Genomic DNA, 17,639 nt, shown 5'->3' with positions numbered 1-17,639 from the left:
TCTGGACAGGTAAAGAGAGGCCCAAACATGAAAGACTTGTGAGTTCTGTTGGGTGTTGGGATACCCATGGGACAATGTAGTGGAGCTGTTCAGGGGGTGGCTCCACATGTAGATCAGAGAAGTGGCCTTATCCAGAGACAGTGACTTGGGAGTTACTAATATATAAAAGTTTGGGGCCGGGCACGGTGGCTCATGCCTGTAATCCCAGCACTTTAGGAAGCTGAGGCAAGCAGATCATGAGGTCAGCAGTTCGAGACCACCCTGGCCAACATGGTGAAACCCTGTTTCTACTAAAAATACAAAAATTAGCTGGGCATGGTATTGGATGCCTGTAATCCCAGCTACTCAAGAGGCTGAGGCAGGAGAATCGTTTGGACCCAGGAGGTGGAGGTTGCAGTGAGCTAAGATTACACCATTGCACTCCACCCTGGGCAACAAGGCAAAACTCTATCTCAAAAAAAAAAAAAAAAAGTTTGGGTGTGGAACTGGCAAGGTGGCTTACTCCTGTAATCCCAGCATTCTGGCAGGCTGAGGCAGGAGGACTGCTTGAGGCCACTAGTTTGAAGCAAACCTGGGCAACATAGCAAGACTCCATCTCTACAAAAAATAAAAATAAAAGTTTGGATGTAGATGGGATCACTCAAAGGCTCACAAGGATCCCTGAGATATACTAACACTTAAAGGATGAACAGAGGAAAAACCTACAGTGTAGGCACAGAAATGCCTAGAAATGAAAGAAAAAAAAACAGGAGCGCATACTGCCTCAGAAACACCAAGAATAGTTTGGGAAGAAAGGAGTCAACAATAACAACTATCAAAGGAATGAACGGCCAACAGTGTAGCCTCAAGTAGGGTAGTGTGAGCAGTTGATAGACCAAAAATCCTCAGCAAAATACTAGCAAACAGATTCAACAGCATACTGAATGGATTATACCCCATGGCCAAGTGGGATTTATCCCAGGAATACAAAGATAGTTCAGCATTAGAAAATCAATCAATGGCAACACACCTCATTAACAGAAAAAGTAAAGAATTGCACACATGATCCCACAATTGATGCTGAAAAGGCATGACAAAATCCAACATGCTTTCATGATTAAAAAAAAAAAAAAAACTCAGAAAACTAGGAATAGAAGTGAAATTCCTCAACATAATAAGGCATATTTATGAAAAACCCAGAGCCAACATCACATTCAAAGATAAAAGTAATGAAAGCTTTCCCCTAAACATCATCAACAAGACAAGGATGCCCATTTTCACCACGGCTATTCAACACTGTACTAAAAGTTGTAGACTGATCAATTAGGCACTAAAATGAAATAAAAGGCATCCAAATTGGAAAGAAAATAAAACTATCGGCCGGGCGCGGTGGCTCAAGCCTGTAATCCCAGGACTTTGGGAGGCCGAGACGGGCGGATCACGAGGTCAGGAGATCGAGACCATCCTGGCTAACACAATGAAACCCCGTCTCTACTAAAAAATACAAAAAACTAGCCGGGCGAGGTGGCGGGCGCCTGTAGTCCCAGCTACTCAGGAGGCTGAGGCAGGAGAATGGCGTAAATCCGGGAGGCGGAGCTTGCAGTGAGCCGAGATCCGGCCACTGCACTCCGGCCTGGGCGACAGAGCGAGACTCCGCCTCAAAAAAAAAAAAAAAAAGAAAAGAAAAGAAAACTATCTCTATTCATAATTATATGATCCTATTTATATTTAAAAAAAGAATCCACCCCTCTTCACCACCCCCACCAAAAAAAAAAAAAAACCTACAGCAATAAACAAATTCAGCTAAGTTGTAGGGTATAAGTTGTAGGGTATAAGATCAACAAGCCAAAATCAGTGTTTCTATACACTAGCAATCAACAGAGCAAAAAGGAAATCAAGGAAACAATTATATTTATAATAGCATCCAAAAGAATAAAATATCTAGGAATAAATTTAACCAAGGAGATAAAAGTATTACTTTAAGAAATTTTTTAAAAGACTTGAATAAATGGAAATATATCCTATAATCATGGATAGGAAGACTTATTGTTATTAAGGTTAAAATGTTAATACTACTCAAAGCAATCTACAGATGCAACACAATCCTATCAAAACTTTTTGCAGAAATGGAAAAGACAATTCTTAAATTCATACAAAATTGAAAGGAATTCAGAATAGCCAAAAAGATCCTGAAAAAATAAAATCAAAGGGCTCTCTTTTCTCTCTTTTTTTAGACAGGGTCTCACTTTAATGATATATTAGTCAGGGTTCTCTCTAGAGGGACAGAATTAATAGGATATATATATGTAAAGAGGAGTTTATTCAGTATTAACTTACACAATCACAAGGTCCCACAATAGGCTGTCTGCAAGCTTGGGGAGCGTGGAGAGCCAGACCAAGTCTCAAAACAGAAGAACTCAGAGTGTGATGTGATGTTCGAGGGCAGGAAGCACCCAGCACGGGAGAAAGATGTAGGCTAGGAGGCCAGTCTCTTCTTTTCATGTTTTTCTGCCTGCTTTATATTCGCTGGCAGCTGATTAGATTGTGCCCACCAGATTAAGGGTGGGTCTGCCTTTCCCAGTCCACTGACTTAAATGTTAATCTCTTTTGGCAACACCCTCACAGACACACCCAGGATCAATACTTTGTATCCTTCAATTCAATCAAGTTGACAGTATTAACCATAACAACCACCCCTTGTCAACCTGAACCCATATACATTTCCCAAGATTATACATAATCTTCAAATAAAGACAATAATAAGGTCATAATCATACCTAACATAATACAACTGTCCTTTGTACAACCAGAAATGCACCAATCCCCAACCCAAATACTATAACATAAAGTGAATAATACTTAAATGCTGATATGAAGTCAATCTTATGTCACATGATAAAGGAAAAAGGAAATAAAATGAAGACATTTTCTTAGTACACATGTATACCTGCACAAACATGTTTTTAACAAAAGGAGAGAATACTCATGACAATTACAGTCCCAGTTTCTGTAGCTGGTCACGTGGGCATAGCTGGTATTGACTACCTTCTTCTACTACCCATTCTGTATTCCCTTTGCCTTCAGTAAGCACCTCAGCAGGTCTTGGTTTTTTTTCTGATGGAGTGCCCCAAACCTTCATTCCTGAAGGGTCTGGGACATTTGTAGTCCTGGCTGGATTGGGTTGTTGCAGTTTCCCATTGACCTTAATCAGAGGACATAGTAATACTAAGAGACGCCCTCATGGATCTCCTGCATTCCATGCATACTCTTCCTTACCTCCACTGTGGAGCAGACTGATTTCATTTTGAGAGTCCAGGTCAATCACCCCATTACATATCTGTAATCCCAGCACTTTTGGAGGCTGAGATGGGAGAATGTCTTGAGCCCAGGGGTTCAAGACCACCCTGAGCAACATAATGAGACCCCTGTCTCTACAAAAAATAAAAATGAAAAAATTAAGCAGGGATGGTGCCATGTGTCTGTAGTCCAGGCTACTCAGGATGAGGTAGGAGGATCACTTGAGCCCAGGAGTTAGAGACTGCAGTGAGCTATGATTGTGCCACTCTGCACTTCAGTCTGGGCAACAGAGAGAGACCTTTTCTAAAAAAATGAAGGAAGGAAGGAAGGAAGGAAGGAAGGAAGGAAGGAAGGAAGGAAGGAAGGAAGGAAGGAAGGAAGGAAGGAAAAGGAAAACACAGGAGTAAATATTTAAACCTTGGATTTGACAATGGATTCTTATATATGATATCAAAAGTACAAGCAACAAAAGAAAAAATACCTGAAAAAAATCTTTCTTAAGGGGGGCTCTGAAAAAAATTAGATAAATTGGACTTCATATAAAAATTAAAAACTTGTACATCAAAGGAAATTATCAAAAAACTTAAAAGATAGCCCACAGAATGGGAAAAGTATTTGCAAATCATATTTAATAAGGGTCTAGTATCTAGAATGTATAAAAAATGCTTACAACTCAACAATAAAAAGATAAATAACCCAATTAAAAATAGGCAAAGAGGCTGGGCGCGGTGGCTCACGTCTGTAATCCCAGCACTTTGGGAGGTCAAGGCAGGTAGATCATCTGAGATCAGGGGTTCAAGACCAGCCTGGCCAACATGGTGAAACTCCATCTCTACTAAAAATGCAAAAAATTAGTTGGGCGTGATGGTGGGAGCCTGTAATCCCAGCTACTCGGGAGGCTGCAGCAGGAGAATTGCTTGAATCTGGGAGGCGGAGGTTGCAGTGAGCCGAGATCATGCCATTGTACTACAGCCTGGGCAACAAGAGCGAAACTCCATCTCAAAAAAAAAGCAAAGAACTTGAATAGACATTTCTCCAAAGAGGATATACAAATAGCCAATAGGGATTGAAGAGACAGTAAACATAATTAGTTCTTAGGAAAATGCAAATCAAAACCATAAGGAGCTACCACTACATACCCATTAGGATGGCTTTTAAACAAAAAGGCAGACAATAACAAGTGCTGGCAAATATGTAAAGAAATTGGAACGCTTATTGCAGGTGGGAATGTAAAATGGGATAGCCACTTTGGAAAATAGTCTGCATTTCCTCAAAGTTAAACACAGTATAACACCCAGCAATTCCACTCCCAAATAATGCACAAGAAAATCTAAAACATCTGTTCAAACAAAAATCTGTACATGAGCGTTCACGACAGCATTATTCATAACAGCCAAAAAGTGGAAACGACCCAAAGGTCCAGCAACTGGTGAATAAAGAAAATCTGGTATTATCTACACAATGGAATATTATTTCTACAGAAAAAGGAATGAAGTACTAATGCAAGATGCAACACACATGAACCTTGAAAACATTATGTTAAGTGAAAGACAGATACAAAAGGCTATATACTATGATTCCATTGGTATGAAATACTCAGGATAGGCAAATCCATACAAATAAAAGTAGACTAGTGGTTGCCAGGGGCCCTGGGAAAGGTAAAATGGGCAGTAACTGCCAATAGGTATGAAATTTCTTTTGGGGATGATAAAAATATTCTGAAATTAGATCGTGGTGATAGTTGTACAACTTTGTGAATATTACTAAAATTCACTGAATTTGAAAAGGATGGATTTTACTATATATGAATTATATTAAAATATTTTTAATGCTTATTTTACCTCACTTTTGACAACAAAGGGTACTATTTTTTTTCTATCTCAGCCAATTTGATAGGAAAGAAAAAGAATCTATTTAATTTTCATTTTTATGAGTAATACAAAGTTTATCGATCGTTTCTATTTCTTCATTAGTGATTTGTCTGTTTGTATGCTTTGCCCAGTTTTGTACTAGCATGTCATCTTTTTCTTATTTTGTAGAAACTTTTCATATTATAAGGTTATCAACCCTTTGCCATCTTTCCTAGTTTGTCATTTGTCTTTTAGTTTTTTTACGGCACCTAACATATACATGTTTTTCATTTTCACTAATCAAAATTATTCACCTTTCTCTTTATGATTTTGTTGATGGTTTGAACTCCTGGAAATCTCCAACTTCCATCCTCCTGATCCTGCCGGTTCTAGGACGAGAGAAATACTGATCTATGTTTTATTCTTCTGTTTGTGAGTGACTGTTTAATTTTCTTAGCTTTCATTTTTAAGTAGGAATACCAAGAACACTGCAAGGGAGGGTAGATGCTCACTTTCCTCTGATTGCGTCTCTGTAAGGAGATAGATGGAATAAATACCAAACTCTTTGACAGCTACAGCTGTATGGTGATGGCCACTTCTTCCTTCTAAATGATCTCTACTAGTGAAGGCAAACAGATAGGGAGCTTCCAGGAAAAAGTCCATGAACTCAAATCCCCAGGTGTAATCATCCTGGCCAATAGGCAATTTGTTAATACTGGCCCTTAGAAGGAGAGGCAAAGAAAGCCTATCAATTGTCTTATCTCAGTACCTGACACAGAGCAGGTGCTCAGTAATTGTCAGTTGTTAAATTAAATCCATCAGTTATGTAATACCCCAGTCGGGATGAACTGGGCCTGGCCAACCTGAGTGGAGTTCATAAAGGGACAGCATTACCAGCCAAGGTTACAAAACACAAATTGCTGCCTTTTTCCACGGTCCTGGAACATACCCCATAACGACTGAGAATTCTTTCCTGGAATGTGATGAGATGGAGAACCACATGTAAAGATTCCAACCTGATAACTTTCCTCTGGGCTTTAACATGATTTTCCTAAAAGTGACTCAGGTTGCTTCTCTTGTGTCCAAGGCTCTAGCACCTCTTTTCACACTGTATCAAACAATGTAACTTGTCTGAATGTAACTAGTTCAATGTAACTAGAGGTGAATGTAAACTAGTTCAATTGATTTCATTTCATTTTAGGATGAAAAGATTATGTCTGAGTTTCTGGCTATTTATTCTACTTAATCTCAATTTACTTTTCTGATAAAAGGGAACTTACTGGTCTTAAAATTTATATTATATTATTTTTCTAAAAAAAAAAAAAAGATGGGGTCTGGCTATGTTGCCCAGGCTGGGATTGAACTTCTGGCCTTAAGCAATCCTCAGCCTCCTGAGCTTCCTGGGACTATGAGTGCATGCCACTGTGCCTAGCTTAAAAATTATATTCTTTGTATCAGAAAGAAACTTACAGCATCCAATGCTCATAGTTGGAGGAGAAATTCTCAAATAAATATTCCAGGCTTCTGTCTTGAGAAACTATCTTATAAAAAGAGGAGCAAGCTGAGTGTGGTGGCATGCCTATAGTCCCAGTTACTCTGGAGCCTGAGGTGGGAGAATCTTTGGCCCAGGAGCTCGAATCCAGCCTGGGTGATATGGCGAGACTCCATCTCAAAACGAAAAAAAGAAAAAAAGAAGCAAATGAACATAAAAACAAGCAGAAGGAAGAGTATAATAAAGAGTAAAAATCAATGAAATTGAAAAAAAGAATTAAAGCAGAGAAAAATCCATGAAACAAAAGCTGTTACCTTGAAAACATCAATATACATAGCTAAACCTCTAGCCAGTTTGACAAAGGAATAAAATACAAATTACCAATATCAAAAAGGGGGAGATCACTACAGACCTACCAGACATTAAAATAACAAGGGAGTACTATGAACAGCTCTTATGTAGATAAACTCAACAACTGGAATGAAATGGACCAATTCCTTGAAACTACCAAACTACCAGGATTCAACTAAGAAAAAACAGATAACCTGAATAGTTGCACATCTATGAAAAAAGTCAAGTTCTTCCTTCCATCCTTCCTTCCTTCTTTCTTCCTTTTTTTCTTTTTTTTTTCTTTTAAGAGATGGGATCTCATTATGTTGACCAGGCTGGTCTCAAACTTCTGGCCTTAAGCTCCTGCCTCAGCCTCCCAAAGTGGTGGGATTTCAGGCATGAGCCACCAGCATCCATTTAGAAATAAAATTCTTAATTCAGAATATTTCACAAAACAAACTTCAGTCCTGCATGGCTTCACTGGCAAATTCTACCAAACATTTAAAACATATATATATCAATTCTATGCAATCTTTTGCACAAATAGAAGTAGAGGAAGCACATTCCAACTCATCTTATGAGGTTGGCATTGTCCTGATACCAAAACCAGGTTTTTAAAATGAAAAAGAAAAAAGGAATAAAAACTATAGTTCAATATATCTCATATCCAATATATTAACAGACAACAGAAGAAAACTATATGACCAAATCAACTGATGCAAAAAAAAAAAAAAAGCATTTAAAAAATCAACATCAATTCAAGATAAAAACTCCCAACCATCTAGAAACAGAAGGCCACTTCATTAAGTTGATACAGGGCATCTATCAAAACCCAACACTTATCATCAAACTTACTGGTAAGACTAAATGCTTGCCCTCTAAGACTGAAAACAAGACACATATGTTCACTTCAGTGCAATAAAGCAAGAGAGAGAGCAAGAGAGAGAAGAAATGAAAAAATAAAACTCACCTTATTTGCAAACAACATAATTGTCTATGAAGAAAATTCCAAAGAATCTACAAAAAGGATCCTAGAACTTATAAGTGAATTAGCCAGATTGTGCTAGATCAACCTAGAAAATAATCAATTATATTTCTATATTCTAGTAATGAACAACTGAATTTTCAGTTTTATAAAATTTTTAAAAATATGATTTACGATAACTTCAAAAAGCTAAAATACTGAAGTATAAATCTGTCAAAGCCTGTGTAGTATCTGTATGCTGCAAAACAAAAAACACTAATGGAAGAAATCAAAGAGGACCTAAATAAATGGAGAGACATACCATGTTCATAGATTAGAAAATGCAATATAGTCACAATGTCATTTCTCCTCTAAAGTGATCTATAAATTCAGTTCCATTTCAATCAAATTCCCAGCATGACTTTTTCCCCCTGAGAATGGGAGTCTTGCTGTCACCCATATGGAAGTACAGTAGCATGATCATGGCTAACTGCAGCCTCAAACTCCTGGGTTCAAGCAATCCTCTTGCCTCAGCCTCCAAGCAGCTAGGACTACAAGCATGCACCACCATGCCTGGCTAATTTTTTTGGATGACTTTTTTTAAATAGAGAAAAACCAATTTTACTCCTTTATATCTGCCATACTATTATTATATTCTATCATAGATCTTTATATAATGATATATAGAGGAAAATCTCTTGTATTTTACAATGACTAAAAATACAAGACTTTTTTTTTTTTTTTTTTACAGTGGCGTGATTTCAGGTCACTGCAACCTCTACCTTCTGGGCTCAAGCAATTCTTCTGCCTCAGCCTCCTGAGTAGCTGGGACTACAGGAGTGTGCTACACGCCCAGCTAGTTTTTGTATTTTTTTGTAGAGACAGGGTTTTGCCATGTTGAACTCCTGCACTCAAGCCATCCACCCACCTTGGCCTCCCAAAGTGCTGGGATTACAGGCGTGAGCCACAGTGCCTGGCCCATACAAAGACTTGTGGTAAAATAGTCACCAAATATAAGTCATTGTTAAGTAATTTCATATGATAAATAAATATAATTGAATATTAAGAGAAATGGGAGGAATGCAGACCATAAAAAGTAAAATATTCAGAATCTATATCCTAGGGGAAAAAAAGGAAAATATAACAGAAAAAAACTGATTTTAAAACTATGTGTGGCCATGCACGATGGCTTACACCTATAATCCCAGCAATTTGGGGGGCTAAGGCGGGAGGATGGCTTGAACCCAGGAGTTTGAGAACAGTCTGGGCAACATAGGGAGACTTCATCTCTACAAATAATTTTAAAAATTAGCCAGGTGTGGTGGCACACACATGCAGTCTCAGTCAAGAGACTGAGGCAGGAGGATTGCCTGAGCCCAGGAGGTCAAGGCTACAGTGAGCCGTGATCTCATCACTGCATTCTAGCCTGAGCAGCAGAGCGAAACCCTGTCTCAGAAAAATTAAAATGAAAACTATGTGTGAAGGCAAAGGAACTAGAACAGCCAAACAATTCTGAAAAAGAAAAATAAAGCTGAAAAAAAAAAATCACACAACCTGATTTTAGACTTAACTGCAAATCTGTGTTAATCAAGACAGTGTGGTATTGATGAAGTGATAGACACATAGGTCAATGGAACAGAATGGAGTCCAGAATTGGATTCTACTAACTGGTTATACAAATGTAATCTTTTACAAAGGTGCATAGGCAATTCAAAGGAGCAAAGATAGCTTTCAACAAATGGTTTCAGAAAACAGACCAGGTACAGTGGCTTACTTCTCTAATCCCAGTGCTTTGGGAGGTTGAGGTAGGAGGATCGCTTGAGCCCAGGAGGTTGAGGTCAGCCTAGGCAACATGGCAAGACCTTGTCTTTACAACAAATAATTTTTGTTCATTTGTTTGCTTTGTTTTGTTTTTGTTTTTGTTTGAGATAGAGTCTCTCTATCACCCAGGCTGGAGTGCAGTGGTGCAATCTTGGCTCACTGCAACCTCCGCCTCCCGGGTTCAAACGATTCTCCTGCCTCTGCCTCCCAAGTAGCTAGGACTACAGGCACATGCTACCATGCCTGGCTAATTTTTGTATTTTTGGTAGAGATGGGGTTTCACCATGTTGGCCAGGCTAGTCTTGAACTCCTGACTTCAGGTGACCCACCCCTCTCAGCCTCCTAGAGTGCTGGGATTGCAGGCGTGAGCCACTGTGCCTGGCCTAAATAATTTTTAAAAATTAGCTAGATATGATGGCACTCAGCTATAGTCCTAGCTGCTTGAGAGCCTGAGGCAGGATCACTTGAGCCCTGGCGGTTGAGGCTGCAGTGAGCTATGATCACACCTCTGCACTCCAGCCTGAACAACAGAGCAAGACGCTATCTCTGAAAAAGAAAAACTTCTAAGAAAATCTTCATGACTTTGATTTAGGCAACGTGTTCATAGATATAACATCAAAAGCACAGTCCATTTAAAAAATTGGATAAATTGTACTTCTACAAAATGAAAAAACCTTTGCTCTGTAAAAGACTGTTAAAAGAATGAAAAAAGCTACAGACAAAAAAATTTTTCAAATCTCATACATAAGAAAGACCTTTCATCAAGATTATAAAAAGAATTCTCGGGACGTAACAGTAGGAAAACAACAACCCAATTTTTGAAAAGTGGTGGAATAATTTCAAGAGACACTTCACTAAAAGCAATATAGAGATGGTAAGTGAACACATACAAAGATTCTCATCAGGAAAATGCAAATTAAAACTGATGAGAAACCACTGTACACCTAATAGAATGGGTAAAAAGGGGAAAAAATGCCAATACCAAATGATGGCAAGGATGAGAAGCATCTAGAACTCTCATATGTTACTAATGGCAACGCAAAATGGTATAGCCACTCTGGAAAAGAGTCAGGCAATTTCCAATAAAGTTAAACATATACTTGCCGTATGGACCAGCAGTCCCACTCTTAGGTATTTACTCAGAGGAAATGAAAACATATGTTTACGCAAAAACCTGCACATGAGTGTTTATAGCAGTGTTTACTCATAATTACCGAATACTGGAAATAACCCAAATGTCCTTGAATAAATGAATGTATAAACTTTGGTACAACTATTAATGGAATGCTACTCAGCAATAAAAAGGAATGAGCCAGTGGTACATGCAGCTACATGAATGAATCTCAGTGACATGCTAAGTGAAGGAAGCTAGACTCAAAACGTGACATACTTTCCAGTTCCATTTATATGACATTCTAGAAAAGGTAAAGCTATAGGAACAGAGAAGAGCTGGGGTGAGGGAAGGGTTTCACTGAAAGGACAGCAAGAAGGCCTTTTTGGATGGTAGAATTGTTCTGTATCCTGACTATGGTGATGGTTACATGAAACCATACATGTATTAGAACTGTATATTCAAAAGGTCCATTTTTACTATATATAAAAATTTTTTAATAATTTTAAAATAACAGGAATTAATATAGCTTATACTTCATCTCGCTTCAGATAAGATTTAAAATTATTTCCTTTAACTGTAAGACATATGGTTAATTATGCAAAGCTAAATATAAACCCTAAGAAGATTTGCTGCCAGATCGTATTTACAATCTGGCTAAAAGGCAAGCCTGAATCCTTGAAAAACTGGTTACCTTAATTTCTCCCTTTTGAATCCTGTTTATGTTCTCTCTTCCTTCTCACCTCTCTGATTGTCTTCCTCTTTCTCCCTCCCTCCCTTTCTGTTCCTTTGTCTTTATCCTATCTTAACTGATTGTATTTTAATCTGAAGTGTATACATTACATTATTTTTTGTCATGTAAAAAAATTAAAATTTGTTCTTTATTTTTCAAATGGACTGAACTGAACATTTTGTATCTCTCTCAAAATTAGAATATTCTGTCAAATTACTTACAAGTTGATTTTTACTTGTGAATGATTTTCAAAATTGATAATATCTCCCCCCTCCACTGCCCCGCCCCTGCCGGTTGCTCAGGTGTTCTCAAGAAAGAGGGAAAAGTTTTTTTTTGTTTTTTTTTTTTTGAGATGGAGTCTCACTCTATTGCTCAGGCTGGAGTACAGTGGCACCATCTTGGCTCACCACAACCTCCACCTCCCTGGTTTAAGCCACTTTCCTGCCTCAGCCTCCCGAGTAGCTGGGATTACAGGTGCATGCCACCACACCCAGATAATTTTTGTATTTTGAGTAGAGACGGGGTTTCACCATGTTGGCCAGGCTGGTCTTGAACTCCTGACATCATGATGCACCCACCTCAGCCTCCCAAAATGCTGGGATTACAGGTGTGAACCACCACACCCAGCTGACGGAGGGAAAAGTTTTTATGTCCCTTGTCAAGTGAGGAGGCAAATCTTTCCCCTCAAAGTTGACATAACTTTTGATGTTTTATATTATGAAGATAATGCTTTATCTAGTCTAGATTCTCTTAAAATATTGTTTCAAGTGTTAAATTATACTTATTTCTTTTGCATATTTAAAATATTTTTGAGAAACACACATAGCAATTTTCTAGTAATGCATTCATTTTTGGCATATAAATGGGGCTACCCATACCTGTTTTGAAACCAACACATTTGTTTGCAGTCAAGAAGATACATACAAAACAATTATCAAAGAGAGATATTTAAGGTTAACTTGCAAATGGTTTGTGTCATATGAACACAGTCATTTACATTTAAAGGTGGTGACCAGGAATTAAACTGAGCACTAGAAAAAGGTGACAGGTTAAGAAGGAAAATGGGTTTGAGAGATTCTGTCAAGCTGTATTAAGAAAAAGATGAGCGAAGCTGGCTTGTGAATTTACAAGGCAAAGCTAGAAAAACTTTGGTAGATTACGAATTTCTGTACAAATAGAAAAACTGAGCCAGCTCATCATATAAAAAGGCAGTTTTTTACATAACCTAAATAGAAAAGATATTTTACTCTTATCTCCACTGCCATCTTCATGTTTTCTTCCGCTGTCTTTTCCTTCTTCATCTTCAGAGTTTTCTATTTCCTGAATAACCATCCTTTTGCCTTTGGTTTGAGTCTTAGATACAGCTTCAGAATTTTTCAGATCTCTTTCAACCTCTGACAAGGTTTTCTGCAACATAATTACCATATTAAACAAAATATTTTCCTTTAATAATAAATATAACCAATCTTTCAGGTAAAAACATAAAGATGTTGAAAAAAGAATACAACTAAGACACGGCTTTTTCTGGGGTGGCCTTTGTCTGATTGTAGTCATACATGTCCACTGTAAAAAAACAAAAACAAAACAAACAAACAAAAAAAACCAGTGTAACAAGTATAAAAAATAAAGAAAAAATCACCTAAAATCTTGCCACTCAGATACTACTGTTAACATTTTGATAATCATCTTTCTAGATGTTTCTATGCATATATACCCACAGAGATGTATAGTTTTACACAAATGAAATAATGCTACATATGCTGTTTGTTTATTTAAAATATAGAGACGAGGTCTCACTAGGTTGCCCAGTCTAGACTCAAACCTGTAGGAACAAGCAATCCTCTCACCTCAGCCTCTTGAAGTTCTGGGATTACAGGTGTGAGCTACCACACCCAGCCCACATTACTGTTTTACAGTAACGCTGAAAATTCTGAAATATTTTATGCTGACTCTAATGAAAAATAGATACACCATCCTTTGTTGGATACACGATTTTCAAGTATTTTCTCCCAATTTATGGTCTGTGACTTGTTTTTTGTTTTGTTTGTTGTTGTTTTTGAGACAGGGTTTCCCTCTGCTGCCCTGGCTGGAGTACAGTGGTGCAATCACAACTCATTGCAGCCTTGACCTCCCTAGCTCAAATTATCCTTCCACCCCCACCTCCCGAGTAGCTGGGACTACAGGCCCACACCACCGTGTCTGGCTTTTTAAATTTTTTGTGGAGATGAAGTTCAGCTGTGTTGCCCAGGCTGGTCTTAAAACTCCTGGGATCAAGTGATCCGCCTGCCTCAGCCTCCTAAAGTGCTTGGATTACAGGTGTGAGCCACCATGCCCAGCTGTGGCTTGTCTTTTATTCTTCTGTGTTTTCGAAAAAGTAGATGTTCTAAATTTTGATGAAGTCCAATATATCAACTTTTACTTTTACGGATTGTACTTTTCATGTCTTACATAAGAAATATTTGTCTAAGGTCATAAAGATTTTCTCTTATGTTTTCTTCTAGAAGTTTTATGTTCTATATCTTACATCAAAAAGTATATGATCCATTTTGAATTAATCTTTGCATATTGTTAAGATAAAAATTCATTTGAAACCAGGCACAATGGCTCATGCCTGTAATCCTAGCACTTTGGGAGGTGGCATGCACCTGTAGTCTCAGTTACACAGGAGACTGAGATGGCAGGATTGCTTGAGCCTAGGAGGTGGAGGCTGCAGTAAGCCATGTTCCCACCACATTACAGTTGAGGCATCAGAGAAAGGCCCTGAGACAGGCAGATCACAAGGTCAGGAGATCGAGACCATCCTGGCTAACCCAGTGAAACCCCGTCTCTACTAAAAAATACAAAAAACTAGCCCGGCGAGGTGGCGGGTGCCTGTAGTCCCAGCTACTCGGGAGGCTGAGGCAGGAGAATGGTGTAAACCTGGGAGGCGGAGCTTGCAGTGAGCTGAGATCCGGCCACTGCACTCCAGCCTGGGCAACACAGCGAGACTCCGTCTCAAAACAATTAAAAATAAAATAAAATAAAAATAAATAAATAAATAAACATAACCATTACAAAAAGGAAATACTAAGCCAGGCCCTAAACCTAAAATGTTGACTTGACAAAAGCAGCTGATATTCTAGGAACATTAGCTGCCACTCAGAGATGGTGGGATAGGTAACCCAATAGGTATATGTGGAAACTTAGTAACAATTTCTCCATAGGTTTCTCTTATTTCTGACTATACTGCCAGCAGAGGCACTAAACCACCTTCTTTCTGGACATCTCGAAGGATGTTTGTACTGAGAACAACCTTGGCAAACTGAAATAGTATTCATCTGCAGCGGGGAGGGCAGGTGTGTTGGCTCTCCAGTGTAATAAAGGTGATGCTTCCATATGGAGCAGAGATTGGGCAGGTTTGCTTACACCACATCATAAAAGAAGGGGGTTTCCTAAAGTTTTGTTTGTTTGAGATGGAGTCTTACTCTGTCGCCCCTGTTGGAGTGCAGTGTTGGCCAGGCTGGTCTCAAACTCCTGACCTCAGGTGATCTGCCTGCCTCAGCCTCCCCAAGTGCTGGGATTATAGGCATGAGTCACTGCACCTGGCTGGTTTCCTAAATTTTTGATTTGTCAGCCACCACATAAATCCACTGAGTGTGCAATATCCATCTGGGCCACTCTATGTCACCCCTGTGGGACTTGGGAGCAAGGGGAACTGACATGAACGTGAAGCTCATCTGCTTGGAGTAACAAAGTCTTTGGTGTTTGACCCAGGATATCTTGTATCCTCTGGTAGGCCACCTTGTTCATTTGTAAGCAAGGGAAAATCTGTTCTTGACACTTAACCTCTACTCTTTAGGCCTGAATACAGATCCCCTAAGTGTATAACTAAGTCAGTCTGCTCAGTCAGGTAGCATATGCTATCAATGATGCTGTGCTTACCATGCTAGTTACAAAGAGAAACGCTCTTCAATGGCCACGGAGTTCACCTCTAATCCTACCTAGGAAGGTACTTTCTATACCACTCCACATGGCTCAGACAAAAACACTGCCTACGACACTATAGGAAAAAGAAAAATTCATATTTGTCTTTCAGAGGAAGGTTTATAGTTTTGAAAAAAAAATTAAGATTCTGCTTTCTTCCACTTCAAATAGATGTTAACGTTTTGGGGTGTCTAGAATATACCTACCTTTTAAAGCTGTGACCTAATCTTCAACATAATTGTTTGGCAAGATTGATAACACTCTAAAATAAATACAGAAACAGCCAACTACAGAATTAGGTGAGAAATCACTTTCTGCACTTACCTTGGCCAACTCATTATCAGGCTCAACATCCAGTACTTTACTCAAATCTTCTATAGCTTCCTGGAGCTTGTTTTGATGTTTATATGTAGTAGCACGACGCAGAAGAGCTGAAAATTTACCAAAATAAAAGGTATGTTTTTTAATATTTGGCATTATGGTTGCAACATATTTTGCAAGTGGAAGAATATGAGCAGCACAGAATACTTTATGATGTAATTGCCCAAAGCTCAACTACACCCATTTTCATGTTGATACACACATAGGAGATGACACTGAGGTACATAAAAGAGGCTGCATCAGGCAACTGTCCCCTCTATAACAACCCTCTGGCCCTCTGGCAGCCCCAGGCCCTGCCAGTGTTTCCAAGGACTAAGAGATTTCATACCTCAACCCTTCACAGGCAACACATTGTATTGCAATATCAGAATGATTTTCACTGATAATAATCCTTTCCTTCTTATAATTATGGCGAATATTATTTTGCCACTTTTTGAAAACATAGAATCCCTTATCAAAATTTAGTATATTGGCTAGGCACAGTGGCTCACGCCTGTAATCCCAACAATTCGGGAGCCTGAGGTGGGCGGATCACTTGAGGCCGGGAGTTCAAGACCAGCCTGGCCAACACGGCAAAATCCCATCTCTATTAAAAATACAAAAAAATTTTAGCTGGGCGTGGTGGCACACATCTGTAATCCCAGCTACTCGGGAAACTGAGGCAGGAGAATTGTTTGAGCCTGGGAGGTGGAGGTTGCAGTGAGGCAAGATTGTGCCACTGCACTCCAGCCTGGGAGACAGAGCAAGACTCTGTCTCCAAAAAAAAAAAAGAAAATAGTGTATTACTGACCAGCATCTAGCTCAGAATATGGCTCATTAGTGACATCTGTATAGCAATCCTTAAAATGATTAGAAGGAGTTACTTCGCACAGGGAACTGAGAATCCTGATGATTAAGTCACTTAGGTCCAGAAATTAAGCACTTTGATAATTTGTATTTGATTTTTTTGGTACGTTTCAATGTGTAATTTGATAATTATTTAATACTGACAATGAATGCCTCTCTAGACTCATCATTAACTATTATATAAGGAGAACTTGGTGTAATACGTCATTACTTTGAAAAAGAATCAAGTTTGGTAATTCTGAAAAGTGGGAATTTTTTTTTTGTTTTTTGTTTTTTTTTTCGAGACAGAGTCTTGCTCTGTTGCCCATGCTGGAGTGCAGTGGCACAATCTCGGCTCACTGCCTCTGCCTCCGGGGTTCAAGCGATTCTCCTGCCTCAGCCTCCCAAGTAGCTGGGACTACAGGCTCATGCCACCATATCCAGCTAATTTTTTTTGGTATTTTTAGTAGAGACGGGGTTTCACCATGTTAGCCAGGATGGTCTCAATCTCCTGACCTCATGATCCACCTGCCCCAGCCTCCCAAAGTGCTGGGATCACAGGCATGAGCCACCGCACCTGGCCGAAAGGTGTGAAATTTTATCTGACATATTTTAATATGCTATTTTAAAACATAATTATAAATTTGACCAATTTGAATTTTAGTCTTAGAATGAGCTATGAAAATCTAAATGATAAATCATTTTGTTATAAATTTAATTAAAGTTGTAGCACTGCACTTTAAATATAATTTAGCTATTGCTATTGCTACGCAGATTCCTGAAGGGAATTTCCATGAAGAAATATTCATGACATAATGATTGTCCTTTTTTAAAACTTCTTATCTTGGAATAATTGGAGATTTACAGAAAAGTTGCAGAGATAGTACAGAGAG

General features: G+C 38.7%; 1 protein-coding gene across 2 annotated transcripts in view; it reads right to left on the bottom strand.

The window, feature by feature from the left end:
* SPAG1 (sperm associated antigen 1) overlaps positions 1–17,639 on the bottom strand; it is an 80,357-nt gene that overhangs the window by 30,157 nt on the left and 32,561 nt on the right. For both annotated transcript variants that reach the window (XM_025395276.1, XM_025395275.1), the window contains exons 9-10: positions 15,865–15,971; positions 12,825–12,984 (exon numbers count right to left, since the gene is read on the bottom strand). In XM_025395276.1, coding sequence (XP_025251061.1) covers positions 12,825–12,984; positions 15,865–15,971 — 267 coding nt within the window. The remainder of the gene's footprint in view (positions 1–12,824; positions 12,985–15,864; positions 15,972–17,639) is intronic.

Source organism: Theropithecus gelada, chromosome 8 (genome assembly GCF_003255815.1).
Source record: "Theropithecus gelada isolate Dixy chromosome 8, Tgel_1.0, whole genome shotgun sequence".
Taxonomy (NCBI): Eukaryota; Metazoa; Chordata; class Mammalia; order Primates; family Cercopithecidae; genus Theropithecus; species Theropithecus gelada.
This window is presented reverse-complemented; position numbering and strand designations above follow the sequence as displayed.